This window comes from Phaseolus vulgaris, chromosome 7, assembly GCF_051622355.1.
Source record: "Phaseolus vulgaris cultivar YP4 chromosome 7, ASM5162235v1, whole genome shotgun sequence".
In the NCBI taxonomy this organism is placed as follows: domain Eukaryota; kingdom Viridiplantae; phylum Streptophyta; class Magnoliopsida; order Fabales; family Fabaceae; genus Phaseolus; species Phaseolus vulgaris.
Genome location: NC_143504.1, coordinates 1,424,595 through 1,452,210, shown reverse-complemented (window position 1 = coordinate 1,452,210; position 27,616 = coordinate 1,424,595). Strand labels below are relative to the sequence as shown.

At 34.0% G+C, this 27,616-nt stretch overlaps 6 protein-coding genes across 6 annotated transcripts; 3 read left to right on the top strand and 3 right to left on the bottom strand.

Annotated features, from left to right (window-relative positions):
• Positions 1 to 75: 75 nt before the first annotated feature.
• On the top strand, positions 76 to 2,159 carry LOC137828662 (WAT1-related protein At3g30340). Its single transcript, XM_068635326.2, has 6 exons — positions 76 to 369; positions 588 to 644; positions 772 to 888; positions 973 to 1,375; positions 1,553 to 1,704; positions 1,789 to 2,159. The coding sequence occupies exons 1-6, from the start codon at positions 179 to 181 to the stop codon at positions 1,907 to 1,909; spliced, it is 1,041 nt and encodes a 346-aa protein (XP_068491427.1). The 5' UTR covers positions 76 to 178; the 3' UTR covers positions 1,910 to 2,159.
• LOC137828661 (Pentatricopeptide repeat (PPR) superfamily protein) lies at positions 1,131 to 6,273 on the bottom strand. The gene is made up of 4 exons (XM_090305398.1): positions 6,178 to 6,273; positions 3,462 to 5,200; positions 2,115 to 2,245; positions 1,131 to 1,196 (listed from the first exon to the last, which is right to left on the bottom strand). Exon 2 carries the CDS (start codon positions 5,116 to 5,118, stop codon positions 3,472 to 3,474), a length of 1,647 nt encoding a protein of 548 aa, XP_090161524.1. The 5' UTR covers positions 5,119 to 5,200; positions 6,178 to 6,273; the 3' UTR covers positions 1,131 to 1,196; positions 2,115 to 2,245; positions 3,462 to 3,471.
• Positions 6,274 to 8,892: 2,619 nt separating this feature from the next.
• LOC137827722 (RING/U-box superfamily protein) lies at positions 8,893 to 14,076 on the top strand. Its single transcript, XM_068634010.2, has 7 exons — positions 8,893 to 9,352; positions 10,013 to 10,367; positions 10,451 to 10,491; positions 12,490 to 12,531; positions 12,627 to 12,748; positions 12,830 to 12,938; positions 13,799 to 14,076. The coding sequence occupies exons 1-7, from the start codon at positions 9,029 to 9,031 to the stop codon at positions 13,847 to 13,849; spliced, it is 1,044 nt and encodes a 347-aa protein (XP_068490111.1). The 5' UTR covers positions 8,893 to 9,028; the 3' UTR covers positions 13,850 to 14,076.
• A 993-nt stretch (positions 14,077 to 15,069) lies between these two features.
• LOC137828571 (Tetratricopeptide repeat (TPR)-like superfamily protein) lies at positions 15,070 to 18,025 on the bottom strand. The gene has a single exon (XM_068635198.2). It carries the CDS (start codon positions 17,992 to 17,994, stop codon positions 15,460 to 15,462), a length of 2,535 nt encoding a protein of 844 aa, XP_068491299.1. The 5' UTR covers positions 17,995 to 18,025; the 3' UTR covers positions 15,070 to 15,459.
• A 676-nt stretch (positions 18,026 to 18,701) lies between these two features.
• Positions 18,702 to 20,506, bottom strand: LOC137827945 (sugar transport protein 10). Its single transcript, XM_090304299.1, has 4 exons — positions 20,297 to 20,506; positions 20,028 to 20,264; positions 19,284 to 19,907; positions 18,702 to 19,157 (listed from the first exon to the last, which is right to left on the bottom strand). The coding sequence occupies exons 1-4, from the start codon at positions 20,504 to 20,506 to the stop codon at positions 18,702 to 18,704; spliced, it is 1,527 nt and encodes a 508-aa protein (XP_090160425.1).
• A 4,309-nt stretch (positions 20,507 to 24,815) lies between these two features.
• On the top strand, positions 24,816 to 26,795 carry THX (thioredoxin X). The gene is made up of 2 exons (XM_068634220.2): positions 24,816 to 25,229; positions 26,426 to 26,795. Exons 1-2 carry the CDS (start codon positions 24,903 to 24,905, stop codon positions 26,630 to 26,632), a joined length of 534 nt encoding a protein of 177 aa, XP_068490321.1. The 5' UTR covers positions 24,816 to 24,902; the 3' UTR covers positions 26,633 to 26,795.
• Positions 26,796 to 27,616: the final 821 nt, after the last annotated feature.

The following is a 27,616-nucleotide window of genomic DNA, read 5'->3' as shown; positions in this document are numbered from 1 at the left end:
GCAAATAATAAAGCATGGAACACTGAATGGGGAATGGTGATGTGGAGAGGAATATATCAACATGTTTGTTCCCTTGTTCTGAGAGGCTATTGAATTTCTCTATATATTGGACAAAACAGCCGCCATCACACCATTCTTCCACAGCTTAACAAACAACAAAGTACAAAACAGAAATTTCATGATGTTGACACATTGCCATGAACTGTGCAAGCCAGTCTCCATCATGATTCTAGTTAACTTGGCTCTGGCTTTGGTCAATTTGCTTCTGAAGAAGGTTCTTAATGAAGGAATGGACTACATGTCCATTATAACATATCGACAGGCAATTTCGTTTATCTTCATGGCACCTATTGCCTGCATCTATGAAAGGCAAGAGCCAAATTCATTTCTTGTAACATTGTTTGATCCATTTTGCCAACCTGCTCAGAGTAAAGAAAAATTCTCGTTGAAACTTCTTTCTCTGTCACCTTAATCAACACATCTTTGGTTAATATTCATGACCTTGTTTGTTTTAGTGACAACTTTTTTTCTAGAACTACCTAAATTTTACAAATGACAGGACAAAGCCAGTGTTTTACTTTTTACAGGAAACACAAAGTGGAGGTTCGCACAATATGTCTCCTTTTCCTCAGTGCCCTACTCGGGTAAGTATTATTGTAACTAAATATAAGCTTCTGGTTCAGTTTTGATGTTGGCAAGATCTAAACCTAATCCCTCTATCCAAAACCTCACATTTAAACAAATTGTAACAAGTATAGCAATGTTTTTCAGAGTGACAGTTCCCCAATACCTTTTCCTTCTTGGACTTAAATATACGTCAGCCACGTTCTCATGTGCGTTCCTCAACATGGTGCCTGTATTTACGTTCATTATGGCAGTGCCATTTGGGTAAGTTAAAACAAAAGGAAATTATTTGATTGTGGAATACAACAACAACAGTAATTTTGATCCTTGGGCTTGAAATTTTTCAAGGATAGAGAAGGTGAATGTGCAAAGCAAGGGAGGCAAAGCTAAAGTCATGGGAACTTTTGTCTGCATTGGTGGAGCTTTGTTATTAGTCCTTTATAAAGGAATGCCCCTTATCAAGCCACAATCCCAATACATAGCTAACAAAGTTACAAGTTTACCTTCAACTGCCAAGTTAGAGACGTGGATTATAGGTTCCATAATTCTAACCGTGAGCTGCCTCCTGTGGTCTTCATGGTTCATTATACAAGCAAAGATTAGCAAAAAATACCCATGTCAGTACTCTAGCACAGCTATTTTGTCACTTTTCGCTGCCATTCAGTCAGCAATATTAACTTTGATCATCAAGAGGAATAATGCTTCGTGGATTCTCAAAGGAAAGCTAGAAATATTAAGTGTTATATATTCTGTAAGTACATTCTTTACAGTAACATGATCATTTTAAATTATTTTAAAATAGTCTGTTTATTTGCAAATTCTAAGTTCAAGTCTAAAATATTGGTTTGCATTTCAAGTAGAAGATTCAGCAATCCTAACTACTTGTCAAAGCCTTTAACATTCAAAATTGTGGTTTTTGTGAGTCTAGGGATTGGTAGGGTCGGGCTTGTGCTATGTGGCAATGTCATGGTGTGTCAAACAAAGGGGACCGGTTTTTACTGCAGCCTTTACCCCCCTTATACAGATATTTGTGGCCATGCTTGATTTCTCTGTACTAAAGGAGGAAATTTATTTGGGAAGGTTGATTTCTTTAATCTTTCTTTTATGAATTCCGGTCTTTCTACTTTCCATTGCACCTAATGCATCTCTATCTGCAATAAACAGTGTTGCAGGATCTGCCTTGGTTATTGCTGGCATGTATATTCTTCTGTGGGGAAAAAGTAAAGAGCAAGGACAACATGTTCTGAAGGATACGCAAACAAATCAAGATGTAGAACATCAATAGCAATGGCATCAATGATAATGAATAACATGCTGCTAAAGTGTCCTCTAATATTCGCGGGACACTAGTTCTCTAAATAACAAAAAGAGTATTGTGTTATTATAGGAACCAAAAGCAGTTGCGTTTGAGACTCTATAGAAAACAATAAAAAAGTTTAGCTTGAGGATAAATATTTTCTCTATTGTTAAAGTAAGTAGTAGACTCTAACCTGTGCGTCCACCACTGAATGCTTAATCTTGAAGTTTTATCCAAATATATATTCTATATGGATTTGTACATGCGAAGCACAAGAGTTCCAACTTCATATGGAGAGATAACACAGCATCCACTCATCAATATCTGGAATATTATATCAAAGAAGTTCACTTTCAACCCATCACCATCGCACAATCAAAAAGTAAAACTTCTAAACTAAAAACACCTTGATTGTGTTTCCTTGTAGAGACAAAATATCAGCAAGCAGACAAGAATACTTAACATAAATTGTCGCAATCAAGATGGAAATCCAAGCTAGATTGCTTGGATACGAGGATGTTTCACTCAAATTTCACAAAAGAACTTTTGGTGAATGGCTGTAGGATACTTCTTGGTTGAATCTTGGATAGATTTTGAAAAGATAATATTGATTTTGCAAAAACTTTGAAAAAAATTATTCAAGATTATAATTCAAGAAAATGTTAGAAATTATAAAGAAAAGTGTGTTATTTATTCTCTACGAGATAAGCAAGTACACTGATTTGCAACTTGAGACTCAAATTTTATGATAAAAACCTTAAGAGAAAATTTCTCTAGTTTCTTCAACAATGAACATTGAATCACACACGAGTCACCCACCATGAGATAAACAATGGAAGAAGGATTGTCATTCGAGTCTCTAATCAAAATAAGAATTCTTCAAATTTTGTTATGATTAAGGTTTTTTAACACGGCACTTAACTCCTTATATACATACAAAGGCCAAATATTTTTTTACCCAAACAAGGGTGGTTATGAGAAACAAGTTATTCCTAAGATAACTAGCTTATTCCTATCTCTAAACAAAGATGCTCAAATTCAAGCTATGCTAAAACAATATGAGAAGACATTTTATGAGAAGAATTTATTGATATTCATTTTTAGGATCACATTAAATCATATAGCCAACTCCAATAAGATCAATTTCATTTTAATTTTAGCTGAGAATATATCTGCAATAGTACAGAAAGATAGAAATACATAACACACACACACACAAAAAAACATCTAATGATACAATTTTTCCCACTCATTAACTGGTAGTTAAAGTTCAAAATTTACATTAAGCAAGTTGTACCTACATATTGGATGGATTTTCTTTTGGATAAAAAAGTAATGGCTTGAGACTGATGCCTCAATTTTAAGGCCGGGAAAATCTCCCAACTCCAAGAACACTTGCAAGATGACTTCATGAGGGTGACCGCATTTTGCTAAACCCATAAACTACAGGACTTCTCATTTTGATAAATAACATTGAGCTCTATATTATTTGAGATAATTCTTCCAAAAAAAAATTAAATAGCAAACAAACTTTTAGTACCATCTACTACTCAAAAGAGAAGCAACTCATCTCCTGTTGATGTATCCTCCAGCGACTTTTCCTCATTGTCTTTGTACCAACTAAATTTCATTTGGCGGAAAACAAAATTTAGCATACAATTAGTTTCCTCTGAATCAGGATGCGTTTTATCGTGAGCAATAAATCTGTGAAGGACTCCAGATATTTCAACAAAACTAAACCCGGGTGATTTTTTCACCCCTCTCCTATCCATAGCTTCTCTCATGCTTCTTGCATCATCCCAGCGTTTGTCGAAAGCATAAACATTAGATAAGCCAATATATCTACCATCATGATTTGGTTCTAGCTCAATAAGCTTCTTGCCAACTGTTTCTGCAAGAGCTAAATTTCTGTGGTTAATACACCCACTAAGCAGGGCCCCTAACATGGCAGCTGTTGGCTCTATGGGCATTCGACGAATAAATTGGTATGCCGTGGTTAATTGATCTGCACGAGCCAACACATCGACCATGCAAGCATAGTGCTCGATTGTAGGTGTCATGCCACATTTATTAAGACTCTCAAAGAAGTACCATGCTTCCTTAACTAACCCTCCATGTGCACAAGCAGCCAACAAGCACAAGTACGTGACCTCATCAGGCTGGATACCAACCGTTTGCATTTCCTTAAACAATTTAAGGGATTCTTCTACTAATCCATGTGTTGCAAGACCTCCAATTATTGCATTCCAAATCAACACATCAGTTTGACTCTTAGAGACCCCACGGAATACAAGCAAAGCCTCTTCTATTGCCCCACATTTGGCGTACATGTCCACAAGAGAAGTCTGCAAGACTAATGTCAGTGGCAATCCACTGTCAACTATGTACTTGTGTATCATTTTACCCTTCTCTAAAGCACCCAGGTGTGCACAAGCACATGATACACTCACCATGGTAACTTCATTGGCTTTGGGCCCAACAGCCCTCATCTTTTCAAAGACAGACATAGCTTCGCTATAATCCCCAGCCTTAACATAAGCGTTAATCAAAGAGCTCCACGATCGAACATCCTTCTCTAACATAGACTCAAAAACTTTCTGAGCCGTAACCATTTCTCCACACTTAGCATAGCCATCCAACATGGAATTCCATGAAACCAAATTTTTTCCCTGTATACTGTCAAACACCTTTTGAGCCCACATAATATTCCCGCAAGAAGCATACATGTGAATCAAAGAATTCTGAATAAATCTGTCAGACTCGTGTCCAGTTTGTATAATATGAGCATGCACAGATACACCAAGTTCCTGGTTTAAAAGGCGTGCTGATGCCTTCACAAGAAATGGGTATGTAAAGTAATCCGGTGCAACCCCAAGTCGCAGCATCTTTAGAAAAACAGACAGGGAATTAACTGGAGTTTTGCTATTTGAGTAGCCTCTTATGATTGTATTCCAGTTAAAAATTGTTGGAATGGAAAGCTGAGAGAAAACCCTGTAGGAATAGTTAATGTCGCCTGAGTTGGATAGAGCAGAAAAACAAAGAATTTTGGATATAAATGGATCATCTTGAGATAAGCCGAAGGAGATCACAACAGCATGAAGTTGCTTCAGTTCAAGCATTGATTTGCATTTTTCAAGGAGGCTAAGTAGATTTTGGTTTAAATTTGTAATTTTACATGACCATGAGACACCAAGCATTTACAGATATATCTCGTAAAACCTGAAGATCGAATACTTCAAGAGTTATGTATCGTCCAAGCAAGGGTGAGCACAGGCAACACTGTTAAGAGACATAGAATACAATGGTTAGGGGTCAATAGGTCCTGCTCTTGCTCGGAATTTAATTTACAATGTGAGCCATTAACGAATAAGAGGAAATCAAACTAAGACAAAACGAAAGCACTCAGGCTTAAGCCTAACCAAACAAAAAGGTAACAGATTATTTGAAAAAAATGAGGAAATAGAGGAACCTGACTTCTTCTATTGTTTGTTTTAATAAAGATATTCAAATCATAAAACCTTCCAATACATCACCACAAAATTTGAAGAATAATCCAGTCTCATATTTCTTGACTTCAAAGTCCCTCCACCAATAATTTAGTCACCATTTTTTCAAGAGTGAAAAGATAGAGCTTTCACAGCATGATGACCGAGAATGAACCATCAGAATCAAGATTAAGAACAAAGCATTAAACATGAAAACAAGGATCATACACTGTCTATACCTATAAGCAAAGATACATAACATGCTTCATCCTCAAATCACAATGCAAGATAATGCAAAGTGACGTTCTACAATTGACACCCAATCAGCTAAACCTGTCAACTAAGCAGATGAATCATAATAAATCCAACTTAAAGTATACCCCAAAACTAAATATAGCACACAACAATAGTATTCCCCTACGTGACTTGTTATCTTTATACGCTGCACTCTATTAAGCAACAAAATTTAGAAACTGCAGTTCAAGTGAGTGAGAGCTAAAAATGTTCAGCATAGCCAAGCATAATTTGAATTCACTTTTAAAACACTCCAATTTGTACAAACGATTTATTCCTCATCAAGTTACTGTTTATGCAGCCAAGTTCCTTTCAGGCATTTTATCAAGCAGTTAGAAGTCGGAAACAGTAAATGTGATCCCAGAACATTGCACAAACGGCTCATAAAAGCAACGTGAGATAATCATAGTGTAAAATGAAACATAAAATAGAACATCATAGTAGCAGACAAAGACGAAAACCCAATGTGATTCATACCCACAAAAAGACACGTGTTGATGTTTATGAAGATTTTCTTCCATGCAGCATGCCACGGTAATTTCTGGTCTGGTCGCGTAAGGGGTGTTTTTCACGTCAAAACTATCACATAGAATTTTTTTATAAAAGCTTTAATACTATGCAACTTGATATATATTATTAAAAAAATAAAAAATATGAAATGATTAAATCAAAATTCATATTAAACCAAAACTTATATATTTAAAAAAATAATGCAACCTGACACGTTTTTATAATGATACTTCAAATAATAATAATTATTTTTCACATGAAAAAATATAATAAGAAAATAAAATAAAATATGAAATAATTATACCAAAACTCATATATTTAAAAAAATATATATAAACTATATCTATTTATAGAGAATTTTAAAATCAACCAATAAAAACTTATTATACCAATAAAAAAATTTATTATGAATAAATTCTAAATTAGTCTGTTTATCCGAGTTTCTATTGAATTTGTAATGTAATAGTTTTTAAATAAAAAAATAAACCCTTTTATGCTTAAAATTTTATAATTTAGATTTTAGAGGATTTATAATGTACCTATAGTATTCTTTACATAAATTTAGCTAGTTAATTATCGACACTAAAAAGCATTTAAAAAACAGTTTTTAATCAATTGATTTGTTAATTACACTTGTTTTGTTTGTTTGGTTTTTTTTTTTCTTTTTTCTTCTTCTCAATTATACCAAAAAGTACTAAGACCTAATATAATTATTAAGTACGCAACTAAATAAAATCAAACAATAATAATGAATATATACTTAAAGAATGTAATTCTATTATTTATAATGATAAAATTAACCCGTAAAAAATAGTTTTAGATATGATTTTTGTTCATATACTATATAAAATTGATTTTCGTTTCTGGTTCAAATTTTAGACAATTTAAATGTATAATATGAAAATGATTAAAATGAGCAGTTAGAATTGGTTAAATTTGAGACTCTACTCCATCAAATCAATGAAAATAGTTAATTTAAACATCAATTTGAAAGAAAAACAAACAACTAATTTTGAAACAAATACTAACAATCATTTCACATATTCCAATTTCAATCAGTTTAATATTACAAATACTTGAATTATCTAAAATTAAAAAAAAACAAAAATAAATTTTGTATTATAATAAAAAAGCAAAAAATATATTTAACACAGATATTTATAGTGATTAGACTTTACATTCTGTTATCTAACAAGTTAAAACTAACTAAACGTATTATTTGAGTATATTTCAGACAAAAATTATACTAATTACACTATTGGCTAGTTTTTTCAAAATCATTTTAAGATATTATTAATTATTTCAAATTTTATTATGTCAATATTTAGAAAAAATAAAGTAAAACTTAACTAGCAGATACACAACTCCATATTTTTTAAATACTTTATTGTATTACTTTTGTTATAGATATTGTATTATAATCTTATAATAATTATATATTTTTTGAATTAATATATTTGTTAAATTCATAAATTTCATTACAAATTTTAATATATTTTCTATACACGTGTTTTGAAAATAAAAACATTCTCATATAAAAGAAATGCTTCAAAAGAATGTTATTTAAAAATAGGAATCATAGTAATACATTTGATTAGGTATTCTTTCTGTTTTATGTTTTTGTCGTCTCATATTAATATAACAAAAACAAAAAAAAAAATAAAAAATTAAAACAAACACGTTGTGTTCTCCCCAAGTTTAAGTTATTGGAATTGACACGGGGAGCCGTTGATCTCATGTGGGACCCATATTGATGGACGGTGAGATGGAATCGGAGCGTCGAAGCTTGTGGAGCCCACACCGTCTCCGTATTCCTTCATGTGGACCTTTTCATCTTTATTTTGATCCTTCTCTCTAACGTCATCATCCTCATTTAAAATTAATATATTTATTTTTTTAAAATTATGTGAGAATGTTAGGAATGAAAAATATTTTTTAAATTAAACATTTTATCGATACGTTTTTTAAAAGTATTGTACGGTGTTAGTGTCCGATAGGTGTGTCCAATATTTAAGAAGTGTGTCCGAATTTCTTAAAATATTTTTTAAATTAAACAATTTACTAATACGTGTTTTAAAAATGTTATATGAGTATCGATGTCCGATACGTTTGACTAAGATTTAAGAGGTGTGTTCGAGTATACTAGGCTATGAGGCTATGAAGCTCGGACACTCCTCTTAAATGACGTGTCGGTGTTCGATACTCGTGTCGGACACCGACACTCGTATGACACCTGTAAGACACGTATCCGTGAAATGTCAAATTCAAAAAGTATTTGTTTGATTTATGATAATTCTAGTACGGTTTTAACACAATTTAAAAAAAAAATATTAATTTTCTCAAAATTAAAACTTTATTGTATAAATTGTTATTATGATTATAAAACAAAGAAACAAATCATTGTGAACCAGTATTGAAAAAACATCTTTCCGCTCCAAAAAATAATTTGAAACATACTTGTACACATAAATCTTTATTGTCAATTTATATAATTTATAATTATATAATATATAGATCCGTATTCTCGTGTCCTACATTTTAGAGATTTTACGTATCTCCAAATCCGTGTCGTATCAGTGTCCGTGTCAGTGCTACATAGATACTAGGTTATTACCCTTCATTACCTATTTATTTATTTATTTTCCAATACTCATATATATAATATAATAATAATAAGTTAATAAGAATTAATTGATATTTACATATATTCCTTGGATTGATTCGATCGTCTAATCTATCTCCGTCTCCTTGATCCTCAATTCCTCTCTCGTTCACCGTTTTCTTCTTCTTCTTCTTCTTCTTATTTTATCGCATTCTTATGGAGAACGACACCACCGCCGCCGCCACCGCTAACAATAACACCGCCGCCGCTGCTAACAATAACACCGCCACCGCGAAAGTAGGTTCTGGAGGAGTGAAATCGAACAATCATAACCTAGAGGAGGAGCATTCCAATTTGAATGGCGAAGAGCACATGGCAGAGCAAGTGGAGGCGGAAGAGGAAGAAGATCGAGAAGCCGATGTAGGCGAAGGAGAACCAACTGGATCTGCACCCAATCCTCGCCAACCGTCGCGAACCCCTTTCACTAATCTCAGCCAGGTCGATGCTGACCTCGCTCTCGCTCGAACCCTCCAGGAGCAGGTTTCGCTCTTCTTCTCATTCTATCATATTGCTCTTTTAGTTTCATTCCTGTGGTTAGAAACCAAAATTGAGTGAACTGAAAGCTTAGTAATCCAATTTTAACAGTGATTTGAGAGTACTGAGTAATCAAATTGATTTTCTGTATCAGAATGCTTGAAGCTACTTAAACCCTATAGTAGTATTACTGAAATTTTGTTTTGCTTGAATTGTGTTATGGTTGATGTTTCGTTTTATTTAGTAGCACTTGCGTGTCCCTGTTATACTCCTTCACCCATCTTTCACAAACAGCTATGTCTTCTTGTCGTGAAGCCGTGTCTGATTTGATCAGCTTTGCTGTTGAAGTCTAACACTCATGATTCTCCCCGGAGGTCTTTCCTCTCTAATGATAGATAATCAAAGCCAAACTTCTCATCAGAAATTTTGGGGCTAACACTCACGAAACCAACTAATTTTAATGTTGATCAAACCAACTAATAGAGATATGGAATGGATGTTGTTGTATAAAGAATGTGATTTAGTAAGTTGTTTTAACTGGGTTCCCTGCCTTCCTATATGTAATAATATACTTATATACTAATACACTACTAAGTACAAGGTATGATTTTTGTTTTTTATTTTCACATTCTTCGTTTTGATGTTGTGCTTTTGATTACTATATAGGAAAGGGCATATATGATGCTGAGAATGAATAATGAAGGAAGTGATTATGGTAGTTGGGAAGGTGCAAGCTATTTGCACGATGGAGATGATTTTGATGATCTGCATGATGGTACTGATGTGGATGAGGATGATGACGAGGATGATGATGATGATGAAGATGATGATAATGATGAGTACGAGGATGAAGATGCATTTGATGTCCATGCTCATGCTAGTGCTGGAGAACATGATAATCCCAGCATTGAATTTGACCCAGATGTTTTTTCAAGCGACGAAGCATATGCAAGAGCATTACAGGAAGCTGAAGAGAGGGAGATGGCAGCTAGATTGTTGGCTCTTGCTGGGATAAATGATCGTAAGTTTTCTTGGCTGACTGTAATTAGTAGGTTTTTATTTTATTCTTTATTAAATAATCACTAGTTTCTTTTTCAAATACAGGGGAGGCGGAGGACATAGAGGAACATGGTGCTAATTCTCAGGTAAATGTTACATGTACTCTCACACAGACCCATGGAGACAATACCAATTACTTAAAAGGTGTGAAACCTCAGTACTGTATAATTTGGGGCGTATTTTTATGGTTCCTTGGGAGATAATACCTGTGGATGGATATTTGCTTTAGTTATGGACATAGTTTTATCCTTTTGAAAATTATCTTAACCTTCGGTAGACATTTTCTTTTTGGGGATATTTTTGGAGATATTTTTGGTCTATCCACTACTGTGTCATTTCTAGGATACACCTACCCTAAACAAAGATCTACCTCTATACTTGTACCGCTCTCTGAATTTTTTAATGGATTTACTTCTCTTTGTTACACTGTAGGCAACCGGCTATTCTGTTCAACTGTTTGTACATTCAGTATCGGGATAGGTTTACAATATTTTACTTAAACAGCTTAATGCTTCTTCTATTTCATATCTTTCATTTATTTTGTTAACAAAAATGAGCAAGCCTTATCCCACTCAATAGAATTGGCTACATATATATCAAATGATGTCATTTGGCATTATCAACTCCAAGATTTCAATAAATCCATTTAGGTCATGGTTCTTTCATCTACTTTCTACCACTACATTCTAGAGAGCTTACTAAATTAAGAGTGTATGATTTGTTGTGGACACTCAATAAAGCGTTGTCTCTGGATGTGGGATCATAATTTCCGCCCGGGGTATTTTTATTTTATTTTATTATTTCACACTTTTAGAGTAGATATTTTTTTTGATATTTTGGAGATTTTATCATTTCAGGGACATTTTCCCCTTATTCTTCAGTAAGATATCCATGAACTGTTTTAGAGCAGTTTATGCATTTTTAGAGGTTGGCGAGTATTAGAACACTCAGCCTCCTCTCCTGGTATCTTATCTTTAGCAATTCATCTATACCCATAGTTATATCAATTCCAGATATCAATGTGGAGGGAATGTTTACCCCCAAAAGGTGCTGTCGTGGAATTGCATATAGCTGGATGGCTGCTATTCTGATTATTATATTATAGATTTACACTAAACACCCATATATTCAAAAGTAAAAATTATCCAAAATTAATCATATGCATAATTAAAATTAATAAGTTATAGTCTAAAAGGAGGAATAGTCAGGGATTGAGTTGCAGCGTAGGTGGAAAAAAAGGAATGAGGCTTGCAATCAGCGTCATGAGCGTGTGAACAGAGAGTGAGTATTGGATTGGGCAGAGTGTGCAGTTGAGTAGTGAGGATGTTGGAAAACATTGGAAATGATCTACAATATCACTGGCAATCAATGAGCTAGAGAGCTCATGAGGGTGGATGAGGTCATTAGAGGCTTTCTTCAAAGTGAATAATGAATTATTGGAAACGAAGGAGGTAAAAGTGCTCCATGAAATGAGGTTTGTGGTGGCCTCAAGCTGTAACATGCTTGATGGCACCACTGCTGCACTCTATTGATGATTATGCCTGCCTACACTCCTTAACTTCATTTTCTGAAAAAGAATGATGATGAATAAGTTGCTGTGGTGGCGAAGACTCTGTCTAAAATGCTGCGTTACTTTTAGATAGTGGCTGCTATATTGACAACCTGCTAAAGCTCTATGCCAATAGCTTTAGCATGCTTTTAATGGTAAATTGGTGATAACTTTGTTAACAAAAAATCCCATGTTTTTATGGGTCAAAATCTTTGAGATTTTGCATGTCTGAGAAAAAGGAGAAATGATCGGAAAATAAATTAAAAAAATTAAAATAAAGTTTTGAGGCGTAGTAGTACTGTTAGACCAATATTGGCTCAATATCATGCATTGTATGACAAAATATCTTATTCTAATTTACCTTCATCTTTTTTATTATCATGTGTTTTTGTAATCACAGAATCATTTAGGCTGGATTGATTTGTTACTATTTTTTGGAATATAGTATTTAATCACACAACTCGGATATTGTTCTTAATTCTGTGTATTGTTGTTAATTCTATAAATGCTTCTTGTTGATCATCTGTTTTTGCAGGATGCTTGGGAGGACGTTGATCCAGATGAACTTTCATACGAGGTAACTTTGATCTACATACCAAAGTTTGTGTGATGCTGTCCATCCTCTTTGTTTCCTTGTGTTCCATGGTTGATGGTAAATTTCAATTATTTCAGGAGTTACTGGCATTGGGTGAAGTAGTTGGAACTGAGAGCAGAGGTCTTTCAACTGACACTATTGCCTGTTTGCCTTCACTCAACTACAAGATTGGGAGCGATCAGCATGGAAGCAATGATTCGTATGTGCAAATTCTGTTACTTGTAACCTTAACTTTGTTGATGATATATCAGGGTGCCTGATTGTTGTGGCCCTGTTCCAGGTGTGTCATTTGCCGGGTGGACTTTGAGGATGGTGAATCTTTAACACATCTTTCCTGCAAACATCTGTACCATCCTGAGTGTATCAACAATTGGTTGAAAATAAACAAGGTATGCTTTTGCCTTATCGATTTCATCTATTTGCATACATGAGGTCAATGTGCATATTTTCATGTAGCTATTAGTTCCAAATTTCAACAAGCAAGTTCTAATTTATGGTTCCATTAGGTTTTTGGCACACGCCTCTTTGCCTCTGGTTGGATAATGCTTTTGTGCTCTACTCCTAATAGAGTTATAGGGTGCATAGATACTCTTATGTGGTTTTTAGTCTTTTTCTGCTTTTGTTCTGCACATTATATCTCTGTTTTTGTCTTGTTTTTTTACCAATCCCTGACAACCTAGATTCTCCTTATTACACCACACATTTGCATGTTTTAATAGCTTTCATAGACCCAATTTTATATCTGATCATTTTATAATCTTGATTTTTCTATTCGCAATTTTTAGCTGTAAACTAACAGCCTTCTATGATCCTATTCCCATGTTCCACAGCTCTTTATCTTCTAAAGTTTTATAGCCTGTATTAGATATGTTTTTTCTTGAATTTTTTAAAACAGTGTGGAGTTTTAAATATTTCACTGGCATTAGCAGATATTGATATCATCCATTCTATAGGTTTTATGTACTCATCGATTAAAGCCATTTGTCACTATCCAAACTTGAATTGGTCACAAGCTAAATTAAACTTAGAACAAATCAGTTTAAGACCACTTAAGGTGGTAGAGTTGAAGCATGAATAATAATTGTTGGACCTCATTGTTCAGGTCATATATATTATTACTTATTTCCCAATAACTGTTTTAGTTCTCTAGTAGTTTTAAGTTTCATTTGCAAAACCTAATTGTAGCGTATCAACAATTCACAAATTACCCCATTGTGTTTTATCAAATTCCTTGGTTCTTTGTCGGCAGGTTTGCCCAGTCTGTAGTACCGAGGTATCTGCTTCTGGGAGCAACTTGTAGGAGGGATTTAATAGATGTTCTCCACTTCAAATTGAAGAAAAGTTGTGCAAGTTGGGGCCTAATATCCCCTTATTTTAATAGCATTGCCATGTTGGGGGAGATAGTCTTGTTTCCAGCTCCTTCGTTTTAAATGTAACATTAACTTTTGGAACCAGCTCTCTAGAGTCTAGATTGTCTTTTTTAATGGAATGAATGGCATTAAATTGCCCAGTTCTTTTACAGGATAACTCTGATGATTATTGTGGCTGTTTTTCTCAACCATCATCTCAATTTCGGAGAAGGCAAATATGAGGGGATTCTGAACAGTGGAATTATAGATTACACAAAGCAATAAGTCACCATGCTTTTGGCAATGGAAATGATTGATGGGAAATGGGATCAAATCTAAAATCAACTAAATGAAAGTAGTATGAAGGAAAACTTGTATTGATTTTTAAAATTACACTACGTGGTGATGGAAGATTAAAGTAATTCACTGGTTTAATTTAGAATTATGCAGAAACATTACGTCTCTTCACGTTATTTTTTTAATAAAAGATATATCAACTATCTTTTTCTTCTGAGTTACAATATTCTATAGGAAAATATAGTTTGTCATGTAGAACAAGGTAGTTCACGTCATGACTTCAATGAAAAGAAAATGACTCATACTCTATATTGGTTAATTTAATTTTTTTTTGCCTATCTATTTTCAAACTCAAACATGTAATAGTGCCTCAAAATTTCAAAATCTAATTTTTTTATCTTACCATCATCTGTTGAATATCCATGGTCAAAGATGTGACTTATTGGCGTTTAGATGACTTGTGAAAAATGAAAAATGTACCCACAATCTTTTATTTACAGGTTCACTCATGTCATAAATAAAAATATAATATATATAGTCTTATTTTAAGCTTAAGTATTTAAATTTTTTATGTTATATAAATACTTTTATTTTGGAACAAAAAATAATTTATAGTTAGAATAAAAAATAATTTATACGTTAAATAAATTTGTATAACTAAAATAAAAATATTAGAATGTAGAAAGAAACAAAAGAAATGGTAATATGAGAACACGAAGTGGGGACGTTGAAAGAGAAGAGGGAAATTTTGAGTGAAAATAAAAAGTAAAACTTAAATAAATTAAAGTAACACACACTATTGCTAGATATAAGAAAAACATTTTTTTTTTACTTTCAAATTAAATAATAATAAACGTCAACTAGAGGAAGAAAATGAAAGGGGGAAAATCACATTTACATTATTAATAAAAAATGTAACAGAAAAATCGCCACTGCGTGTATCTTAAAAAAATGTTGAGCTATTGTTGTGTTTGTAACAACAGAAAAACCAAATATCAATACATAGTCAAGGGTTTGAAATGACTAGGGAAAGAACAGAAACATAGCGCTCCTTTGATCAACTGTTATGTCTCTTCTTCTCTTAATTTGCTTTCCTCTTGTATTCTCTAAGGATCCTTTGAAAATTCCTGAGCTCAAGTTCTTTTTGTAGGCAAAAATTATCTGGAGCATCACATGTTTTTTCTGTACATTTGTTTCTTCTCAAATGCATCAATTTTTACCTCTCCCATGTAACATCTACTTCCTTTAGCAGTCAAACACCATTTCATTGAAGACAGCGTGTAGGAAGTTTACCCTCTTCCATTAAAACTTGTATGCCTGAGGATGTTCTGTGATCCTTGGAAAATTTGTCTATTGCATCCATTACAATGGGGTAACTTTTATCATGGGATTTTGGGAAAAATCCTGAATAAACCATCTCCTTAAAAATCTCAAATGCAGAGGCCAAGTTCATATCAGATAGAAAAGCACTTAGCAATGCAATATAAATGAATGAGTCAGGCTTCATTTCTCTGTGTTCCATCTCACGTAAATATTGGAGTGCTGCAGTTGGTCTATTGCACTTGCAAAGACCATAAATAAGTGCCATAAAAGCAACTCTATTAGGAGAACAGCCTTTTCTTTCCATCTCATTCCAAACCAAGAGTGCATCATCAGGCCTTTCTTCTCTGCAAAATCCATCCACCAAAGTTGAGTAAGTGAAGACATTGGGCTCCCTGTCTTCTCCAGACATTCTCGACAGAAGAGCCATGGCCCTATCAACAGAACCACTCTTGCACCAACTATCTATAAGCAGATTGTAACTCACAACTGAAGGACAGAGACCCTTCACAACAATCTCATCCAACAATTTTTCAGCTTCTGCAACTCGGTTGACCTTGCAGAGCCCTCTCATCATTATGTTAAAAGCAACCACATCCGGACAATGGCCTCGAGAGCTCAAATCCCTGAGCAAGTTCAGTGCTCGATCCACTTCTTGAATCTTGATCAAACCCCCCATTGCTGCAGAGTAGGAAACTATATCAGGAAGGAATCCTAGCTTAACCATGCTGTCAAGAAAACCGCATGCTTCTACAGCCCTGCCATGATCACACAGTTCTTTCACAAGAAGGGTGGAATTTTTTATCCACGGTTCATGCCCACAAGCACGCATCACTTTCAACATATCGATTGCTCCTAAAACATCCTTTCTTTTACACAGGCATCCAAATATTGAGTTGTAGGTGAAATGAGTTGGTTCAATTTCTAACACTTTCATCTCTCTCAAGAGCTCACGGCTTTCCTCCAATCTATTAGAATCGCAGAGACCATTGATCAAATTGTTGTACATCAAAACGCTTGGCCTACCAACAAATTGTTTAATGTCATTGAAGAGACTCAGAGCAAGGTCCAATTGACCATTTGTGAGTAAGCCATCAATCACGATGCTAAAGGAAGCAGCATTTGGAAAAACCAATTTCTTGTCCTTGAAGAAATCATCCATCTGGACATCACTGGATTTGCTCTGAACCATCATCTGAAGAAGGCGACAGGCTTCATCCATCAATCCATCATTAACATAACAAGTCAAAACAGCATTGTAAATCAAAACCAGAGTTTTCTCCTCTTTTTCTTCCGGAACCTCTTCCAGCAACTTGGCAATCACACTTCTGTCTGGAAAAGCCGATATTAACTTAGTAAATATCCCAACATCCGGCGCAACCCCAAACTTCTTCATCTCCGAAAGCAAGCTCAGAGCTCTCTGAGCATCATTACTCTTACAAAGTCCTCCAATGAGAACATCAAATAACGAAACAGGAGGAGTGAAGCCAACCCGACACATTTTCTCAAACAACTGAAGGGCCCTATCAACCCGACCCTCCTTGACAAACCCATGAATCAAAACACAGAAAGTCTTCTCATTTAGCCTCATCCCATGTCCCTCCATACTCTCCACCAACTCAAACGCTTTATCCACATCCCCCCACTTGGAAAACGACAATGCCAGCATAGCGCAAACACGCGCATCAACCCAACCTTTTTCCCTCATCTCATTATAAATCCTCAGAGCCTGATCAAATCTGCGAGCTTTGCAATAGGCTTGCACCACAGGTGTCAGCGTGAACTTATCAAACTCCCACCCAAACCCCTTCATCTCCTCCAACCTCGCCTCCACCAAATCAACCTCCCCGGACTTGGACAGAGCCTCCAACAAGCAGTTGTAGCAGTAATCATTGGGAACGCAAAGACCCTTCACCCGCATTTCATCGAACACGTGATGGGCCTCCCGCGCGAGGCCCACCTGGCCCAAACAGCGAATGAGGAAGCCCAGCGCGCCGGGGGTGAAGGAACAAGGAGCGGACTCCGCCAGGTGTTTGACGAGGGTTCTGAGAGGGGCGGTTTGGCGGGAGCGGGAGAAGATAGAGGCAATGGTATTGTAGGTGTAGCAATTGTGGCGGTAGCCATGGTGGTGCTGCTCGGAGGCCCATTGGAAGAAGGAGAGGGCGAGTTTCCAAGTGGGGAGGCGCGTGAGGACGGACTCCACAAGGGGAGGCGTGAGGATGGGAGCAAAGCGGTTGAGTTCAATGGCGGCGGCGGCGCTGGGTTGTCGGGTGAAAACAGAGACGAGGTTGTCGGCGACAGAAGAATCATAAAGAGGGTTGTTATTGGATGTTGTTGAAAATGAGAGTTTGGCGAAAAGAGAGGAAAAAGAAGAGAGTTTGAGTTTGTGGGTTGCGAGAGCCATCACCAACACACTCCTCTGCTTTCCAACATTCATAAGCTCATCACTGATTTCAAGGTTTTTACATTTCAATTTCATTACAGAAAAGTTCCTTTGAGACGATGAATAAAAAAATACATACATTTTATTACATTGTTTATAATAATATAATAATAAATTAAATTAAAAAATAAAATATTAATATATTAAAGTATGAAGTGTGTGTATATATTGTTTATATGAAGGCCTTTTCATTATTATGATTAATATTATTACTATTAGATTTCCTCATTATTGTTCTACTTAATATTATCTCCCTCATATAAATACACCTTTACACTAACTTCATCAAATTTTGAAATTAAAAATTAGACCAAAATACTATTTTTTTAAACTAAACATCATTCTCAATTAAAAATTCTAAACTTCACTTCATTCAATTAAACTCGCCTTTTATATATAACCCAATTCAAAATTTACATTAAATCTCTATTTATAAATTGGAAAGTATGATACATCAAGCATATTTTTAATTTTGTTTTTTTTAGTGTTTAGTATTGATAAAATTATAATGCGATATTCTATGTTTACTCTTTGAGTGATATTGATTTAAATAATTTAATAATATAAATAGATATAAATATAAAATTGAGCTAAATTCAAGTAATTTAATATTCAAGTAAGTTAAAATTTTGTTGAACTTTGTATACATTCTATTACAAAATGTAAGAATTACTTCATTACAATTTACATGTAAGAAATGATAGAAATTTTGTTGGTATGATTAAACAAAATTCTTGGACAATTCAAGCTCTGGCCATACGAGGATGTGCTTCGGTGACTGCATCATTCAGAATGAACTTACTCCAAAACCAATGTGACTTCCAAACTTTATTCATCTCTTCAATTCGAACATTTCTTGTCTCGGGCAGAAACAAGGCAACGAAAATGGTCATGATGAGCACAAATCCAGCAAAGAAGAAGAAAAGACCAAACTTCAAGTGACAAAGCATGGGTAGAAAAACTTGAGCAATTATAAAGGTAAATAACATGTTTACTGCAACATTAGTGCCTTGACCTGCAGATCGAACCTCAAGAGAACATATTTCACTAGGAACCAACCACCCTAGTGGACCCCATGACCATGCATATGCTGCAACGTATGCACATATAAAAAATAAGAGAGTAGCAGCTTCTCCACTGCTGAAATGGCCTTCACCACTCACTCCAAACTTCAAAGCAATCATGATTCCAACAGCAAGCTACAAAAAATTATTATGTCCTTCAAATTAGTTGTTCATGCTAGAAAATGACTCAAGTCATAAAAGTGTTATCTTTTAAATATTAAAATAACATACATTGTTTATCGATTAAGTTAAGATTTTTACCTGACAAATAAGCATTTGAATGCCACCTTCGAGGAACAATATCCTTCTCCCAAACTTGTCCACAGAGAAAATGGAAACAAAAGTGGCAACCACGTTAACACCTCCAGTGATGACAGAAGACATAAGGGAAGTATCGTTACCAAAACCCAAAGTTTTAAATAGGACAGGTGCATAAAACATGATGACATTGATGCCAGTGAATTGTTGGAAAAATGGAATAAGAGAGCAAAAAGTGAGTTGAGGTCTATATTTTGGTTGTGTAATGTTTTTCCATGGATGTTCCACATCTTTGGCTGCTTCAGTCGCATCAACAAGGGCTTGGAACTCCTCATCAACATTATCCATGCCACGAATCTTCTGCAACATTTTCTTAGCTTCTTCTGTCTTACCTCTTTCAATTAAGGAGTTAGGGGTGTCACCTAAGAAAAGAGATCCTACACATAACATAAATGCAGGAACTGCACCAGCACCTAAAGAAATTCTCCAACCAGATTCTAGTTTGGCAGTGCCATAATTAATGAGATTTGCAACCAAGATGCCAATTGTGATCATCATTTGAAATCCAATGTTAAGTGCACCTCTTATGGATGTTGGAGCCATTTCAGATAAATACACAGGTACAGACTATTGAAAATAGTAATAAAATAATAAAACAAAGGGAATGTTAAAATAGTTAAATCATGAAAAATTCTCCATATTCATATAACCAAAGTTGAAAGCATTGACTAGGATACAAAGTCTCACCTGATTACAATATCCAACGCCAAACCCAAGCAACAAATGACCTATGATGAGCATTTTAATATTGATGGCAAAACCATTGATCAATGCACCAAGAAGGAAAAACAAACCACCTGCAAACATTGAGATCTTGCGTCCCATCATTCTTGTGGTGGTGGAAGCAAAGAAAGAAGCTACTAATGCAGCAAGATATAAAGAAGAGGTGAATAAAGTAAGGAGCTGGTTGTTGAATTTGCAATATTGACTCTCATGGTTGGATTCATCTTCTCATGGTTGGATTCATCTTTCATTTGTCTGTAAACACTAGGAAAGAATTTTGTCAAGAATGTTTCCATGGAAGTGACTCCTCCCGTAATTCCAAGATCATAACCAAAGAGTAGACCACCCATGGCTGCTACAAAACATGTCACCAACACATACATTGTGATCTTACTTTCATATTGTCTTCCATTTTCTGAACTAACAAAACTTCCACCAGCCATCTTTTCAAACTTTATATTTTTAAGTGGATCTCTCTCTGTCTTAACCTTCCTTTCTTTTTCTACATATGAGATGTTAAGAAATGTCTTGTTTTATAATCTAAAATATGCTAAAAAAAAACATCTAACAAATGACAATGCGTTATATCAATGAAATAACTTCTCTAACAATATTCTATTTTCTTAAAATATTTAATTATCTATTGTGTTATTAATATCCTAATTTATGTGTATGGTTTCTTTTCGTTACAACTAATATTATAATTTAAGAATTTGAGATAAGAACTAACTAATAGATTGTTACTCAAAATTTACATATCATTGTTTTATAAAGGACAGTTTATTTTTTTTTTAAACAGTTAATAATATAATCTACCTGTAATCCAAAGAACATTAAGTAATAAAATAATATACGTTAGTGTTGTGTTGATAAATTTTTTTACAAAACAATATTTTAATTTGTGTATTGTAAAGTGTTTTAATTTCAAATTGTTAATACAAGCGTAGGTTATACAAATATATTTTGCTTAATTATAAAGTTAAAATATTTTATAAAAGGTCAATTTCAATCAAATCTAAACAAAAATGTAGTGGTCAATTGGGTTTTTGAATTTGTAAAAGAGAAAAAAAAACATGCATAATACATTTATGTTTTGTCTGTATGTGGGTGAGTACATGAGTACAATTTATCCAGACGAATTTGAGGGAGTCATTGATAAGTTTCTAATTTCAGTAATGTTTTATATTAAAATATAGGCAGTTATGAGGATTTATTGCTAATTTACATATAAAATAATTTCTAATTTATGATTTTATATATTTTTATATTTTTGAAAGCTTTATTTAAATAAGAGCATTTTATTCCCAAATTTGGTGTTAATTGTAGATTTATAGGGAAGATTGAAGATTTGAAATAAAGGAAAATAATTTGAGCTAAAAAGATAAAGTCGTAAGGTCCCAGAATGGAAAAGGATGCAAAGAAAGATTGAGCCTTTTTTTTATGTTTTATCATTTAGTCCATTAGCACGACACGTGAAGCAACCTAACCCTATAAAACTAGGATAAATAGAGGGCTAGAGGCTCAACCCTAGGGTGACAGATTGAGAGGAAAACATCATAGAGTGAAATGTAACCAATTGGGAGAAGGGAAGGTGCTAGAAGTATGCATGGCTAATTCTACCCTTTGGGATTGGGAATAATCTACTCAAACTCTTATGTATTGAGGTGATATCTTTTATATTAATATTCAGTTCTTGATTGATTATTGGTATGGTTGTTTTACTTTTAACTTTTCGTGACAAATTGAAAATCTTAAATCTGACCGAGAGGTATTTTTAGGGTTAAACCTAAACATCAATACTTAGCATATTTGAGTGCTAAAGATAGACTTGAAATGTTAATTGCCATTAACGTCTGATTGTGATTTCTAAGTTGTTTTTATAAGTATGCGAGATATCGATATTTAGGAAACATTCTTAAGAATTTTATATGCGAGAGATCGACCTAATCCCTATTTTTCCAATTGAAGCAACTAATTCTTTGTTTGTTTTCTTATTGATCAGTGCCAACATAATCACTTCAAACTTTTTTTATTATTTGTTATATTTAGCGAATATTGTACTCCATAATTCATTGTTCCTTGTGCGATCGATATCCGTCCTTAGGGACAATTATTACTCCTGACAAACGTGGTGCACTTGCCGTAAAAAGTCATCAGTCATTCCTATTTAGATCTATTCATTTGTGAAGAACTACGAGCGTGTATTTTATGGGATGGATCATTTTCGTATCCTTGCTCACATGAGTCTTTTCTCTACTATGTGGTATAATAGAATCTATATAATCAACTTTAGGAAGATTTTGATTTACCACTCTTTTCTTCTCAACTGGCTCAGTTTCAGTTATTCTTTCCCAGTCAACCATTTTAGTTTTAGTGATATTATTATTTTTTTCTTCAGAAAATACATTTGGAAATTTAGAACCATCCACGTGCTTATCATCTTCTCTTAAATCCTCCTTCTGAATATGAAGATGGTCTAGATAGCTTACTTGTGCATTAAAAGTGACATGCCTCGAGACAAAAATTAGTTAGAAGGAGGATGAAAACATTTATACTTTTTTTTGGTGACAGTGTATCCTAAGAAAATACATTTAAGTGTCGTTGGATCAAGTTTTTGTCTTTGTTGTTTATGAGCATGGACAAAAGAAACAACCAAATATTCTAGGGGAAAAGTTCATAAAATGATTTATATGCATATAAAATGAGCGAAGTATCTCCATTTGACTTTTTAATTGTAAAACAATGGAGGCTAACCTATTAATTAAATAAGTGGTATTGAGAATGACTTTCCCTAAATTCTTTTTGGAACATTATTTTGAAATAGGAGTGCTCTAGTTTGTTATGAAAGATATTCATTTTTTTTTCAACAACTTCATTTTTTTAGGGCGTATAAACTAATGAGGATTCATGGATTATCCCTTCCTTTTGAAAAAAGAGTTTAATGTATTATTGAAATAATCTTTAACATTATCAAACCTAAATTTCTTAATAACCATCCAAACTGGATTTTAATTAGATACACAAGTTGTAAGAACAATTGATTCCAAAAGAGGGATTGAATGGAGTTTGAACTCAAATAGCAAAGGATACATAAAACACAAACACAGTGTCTAACAACAAAGAGAAGAGCACAACAAAGCAGTTGTTATACTAGTTCACCCGAAATCCTTGGCTACATCCAGTTCTCCTTAAGCCAACTACTTAAGAGGTTCCATTAACTAACAAATTATTACAAATGAGTATACAAACCTCTTGAAGTTATAGCGAGTACACAAAGCTCTTCAGGTTACATCAGTCTTAATGAAAACACTCTTTAAACTCATAGCTATACTTTGTTGGAGATCCCACATCGATTAGAGATTAGAGCCTTTCATTGTATATAAGTGGGTGCAAACCTCAACCCTATGAGCCGGTTTTATGGGGTTGAGTTAGGCTTAAAGTCCACTTCGTAATATACTTCATTATTGTGAAAAATTGACAAAGTTTAGCACACAACTCGATTAATTAAGCGCTACATGGAATTTTTGAACAACTTTGAAAACTCTCTAAAATTTGTCCTATGGTCCTTGTTTTATTTTTCTACCGGTAAGCCTTTATATAACTTTCACAAAAATGAACATTGAAACTCAAACTACAAGATGTGATAACTGTATAAATCTCCCTCTGTAACTTCATCGATTTTCATGTTACTAAGAAGAACATTACTCTTTAACTTCACATGGTTGAACTGTGGAATAGAATTGTCTCCATTTTGGATTTCAGTCATCACAAAAAACTATGGGTACCCTTAGATTAGGACAAAATCTCTTCGTTTATAAATTTGATAGTCACACCACACCACACATCCAAGGATAAACCTTTAGATAAAATTATTCCAATTTGGAAGTTTTCTGTTCAATTGTCCACAGTTGCCAAGGACAAAGCTCCCATGTTCATTCTTACTACAATTTTTATTTTATTTTTTTGTGTTTTTCAATTAATTTTCTGATGTTTTGACAAAAAACTAACATGAAATTGGATGGTGAATGGCCCTGAATCGATGTAACGAAATTCTTGAGTAATATTGCGTGGTGTATGTATCTATATAAGAAAAAGTTTTGTTAACACTTCAAACAATAAATAACCTATGTAGCAAAGACATTGATACGATACAGACACGAATATGGAGATACGTAAAATCTCTAAAATGTAAGACACGGGTACACGAATCTATATATATATTATATAATTATGAATTATATAAATTGACAATAAAGATTTATGTGTATAAGTATATTTCAGATTATTTTTGGAGCAAAAAAATGTTTTTCATGACTGGTTCACAATTATTTGTTTCTTAGTTTTATAATCATAATAACAATTTATACAATAAAATTTGAATTTTAAGAAAATTAATGTATTTTTTTTAAATTGTGTTAGAACCGTACTAGAATTGTCAGAAATCTAACAAATAGTTTTTGAATTGGACAATTGGACACTTCACCGATACGTGTCTTACTGGTATCATCGGACACCGGCACGTCATTTAAGAGGAGTTTCCGAGCTTCATAGTAAATAATACTATACAACCCTTTAATAATATTATAATATTTTAAATTAAAAATTAAAATGAAAATAGTTAAAATATTAATTTATTTGTTTGTTAAAAATGTGTTTTTAAGTGTATGCAGTGTAGTCCATCTATATATGTGGCCACAAATTAACGAATATTTTATTTATATATATATATATATAAATATATAATAATATAATAAGTAATTGGGGAAGAGAAAAGAGACTAAATAAACGTTGATTCTTGGTCGTAACTTTTCCTTTCCTTTATCGTTTCATTCTCAACACATGGACGCCGTGAGACTGTCACTCCCTCCGGTTCCGGTGCGTACAGTGTCTGCTTCTGCATCAACCTCGTACTCTGTTCCTATCAACTCATGGACGGTCACGGCGAGGCAGAAGCTCTGGTCTTGCAGAACAAGACCCAGATTCCGGAATCATTCCTCTGCGGTTCCTCAACTGACGGTGACGTGCGCTGCGGGCGTGGCGGAGATTAACGAGAGCCAATTCGAAGAGACGGTGTTGCAGGCGAACCGTCCTGTTCTGGTTGAGTTCGTCGCCACCTGGTGCGGTCCTTGCCGTCTCATCTCTCCCGCTATGGAATCCCTCGCCAAGGTTTCTTTTTTCTCTCTCTTTCGAATTCCCATTTTCTTTTGCTTCCAATGCCACCACGCTACTATTGTTCTGCTAGTGACCCACCTTTGTGCATTCTTTGGGGGTTTTCTTGATTGCACGTGTTTTTCTTGTTGCTGGAGTGCATAAGATATGATTTTCTTGCTATTCTGAATTCTTGATGCAGGTTAATGTGTGTGTGTGTGTTGAACATGTTTTTCTGCCTTTTCTAAAAATGGTAACAGATGTTTTGAGTTTATGAACAAACTCGTTCAATGTTTTATGGAAACACTTCGATTGGTAACTTTTCACGCAAAGCTCTCTTAAGAGTTAGTAGTTACATAGGATCTATTGAACGAGCTTTCTCATAAATACTCTTAGAAAAAATGTTGGAGATCTTTATGCACTAAAAATTTAGAATATTTCCTAAGTCGGTTTTATGATATTGAGTTAGATTTAGAATTCAATAATGAAAAGAGAAAGAAGAGATGAGAAATAGTTCTTGAGAAGAAGAAATTATATGAAAGAAACTTGTTTCCTACATGTGCTTATAGAGAAACTTGTTTCGCTTGTCCAAACAGCTCCTGTACATACTGAAAAAGATGTTCCCTGGTTTGAAAGGATGAGAAGAAATCAAACTTTCCATCATTGAAAAGAGTTTACAACGCCCTTGAATCAGCGTTTGGTAGTTAGAAATCTCAAAAAATTGTGTGAATCTTATTATATTTAATGAATCTCACTTGTGATTTAATAGGAGAAAGATTGTGTTAGAATTTGGTAGTTAGAAATCTCAAAAAATTGTGTGAAACTTATTATATTTAATGAATCTCACTTGTGATTTAATAGGAGAAAGATTGTGTTAGAATGTTGGAAATTCCGTGTTAATTAGAGATAATAACATTTCTTAATATATAAGTATGTGTAAACTTTATCATTTGAATCTGTTTTATAACTTTACTTAAAAGTCTAATTCTTGAAATGGAAGGTGTTTTCTCAACACTCCTCATAGTGAAATAATCTAAAAGTTGCTTTTGAGACTATTAGTTATGGTTGTGTATCATTCTTATTTATGATTCAAGGAGCAGAATTTTCTCTGAATGTGAAACAAGTAGCATGATTTTCCCAGAAACCAGTGTGAAGTGTTCTTTAGGGTCATAATTTTTTTCTCACCTGAATTTCTTTTATCAAATAAATTGCAGGAATATGAAGACCGATTAACAGTTGTAAAGATTGATCATGATGCCAACCCAAGGCTAATTGAAGAGTATAAAGTTTATGGATTACCAACATTAATACTCTTCAAGAACGGGCTAGAAGTTCCTCAAAGCAGAAGGGAAGGTGCAATTACAAAAACTAAACTGAAAGTCTACGTGGATGATTTGTTGAAATCGATATCAGTTTCATAGTCATCACCACATTCATTCATGTTTGAAAATTCTGACTTGTTCTGTTGAGACTTTTTGTTTCCATGCCTTGTATGAAACAGTTTAACAGGCTTAAGGGTTAAACAGTTGTATAATCTGAAGCTGCAAATACAGCATAATGTAGTGAAGGAAGTTTGTGCTAAAAGGATTTCTGCTCCCCCAATCTTATGTTGTTTCTGCTGTAAAAATTTCTGTTCTATTCAGGTCGAAACTCATTCATTCTAAACCCATAAATAAAATTTGATAGTGGGTTCTATGGTCGGTCCGCGACCTCCGGATGCCGAAGGGGTGATCTCGTAGTTCTTACGGGGTGGAGACAATGGTGTTGGTCCATGGATTATTTTTCCTTTTGCCACATTTCGCTCAAAGGGTTTGAAGGGAGATAGTGCATCAAGTTGTTCACAAGGGTCAGCTTGATCCTCTTCCTCAGGATGATCCCAAATGAGGAAACCCTAGGAGAGTCATCGACTCCAACTATCGACTCTAACTACCGTCTATGTACAATCCATACTAGATCTGACCAACTATTCATCCTACCTTTACGTTCTTGACAGATAGTGTTAATACAAAGAAAAAAATAAAAATAAAAATTTGTGCACTAATATTAACAATAACATGTAATCTCAAATTCTAATTCATTTTTGTATATGGATTTTATTAGTGTGTTTGGATTTATGTTTGTAAATCTAACTGCTCATTAATCTCAATCCATCAACAAATGATATTTAAATACTAAGTTATAAAATAATTGTTTTCTTCTTGTTAAACTTAAAGCCATTATCCATTAAATAACTACCACACTGGTTAAATTCACTTCTTTTATTCCCTAATTCTTTTACCCTTATCATAGTAATTGTGTGTTTTTTTCATAGGTAAAAAATAATTCTGAACACTTTACATCATATCTCTATTTATATATTGAAGAGCTTTGCATATCATTTCAACATATATCCAAACATATCCTTA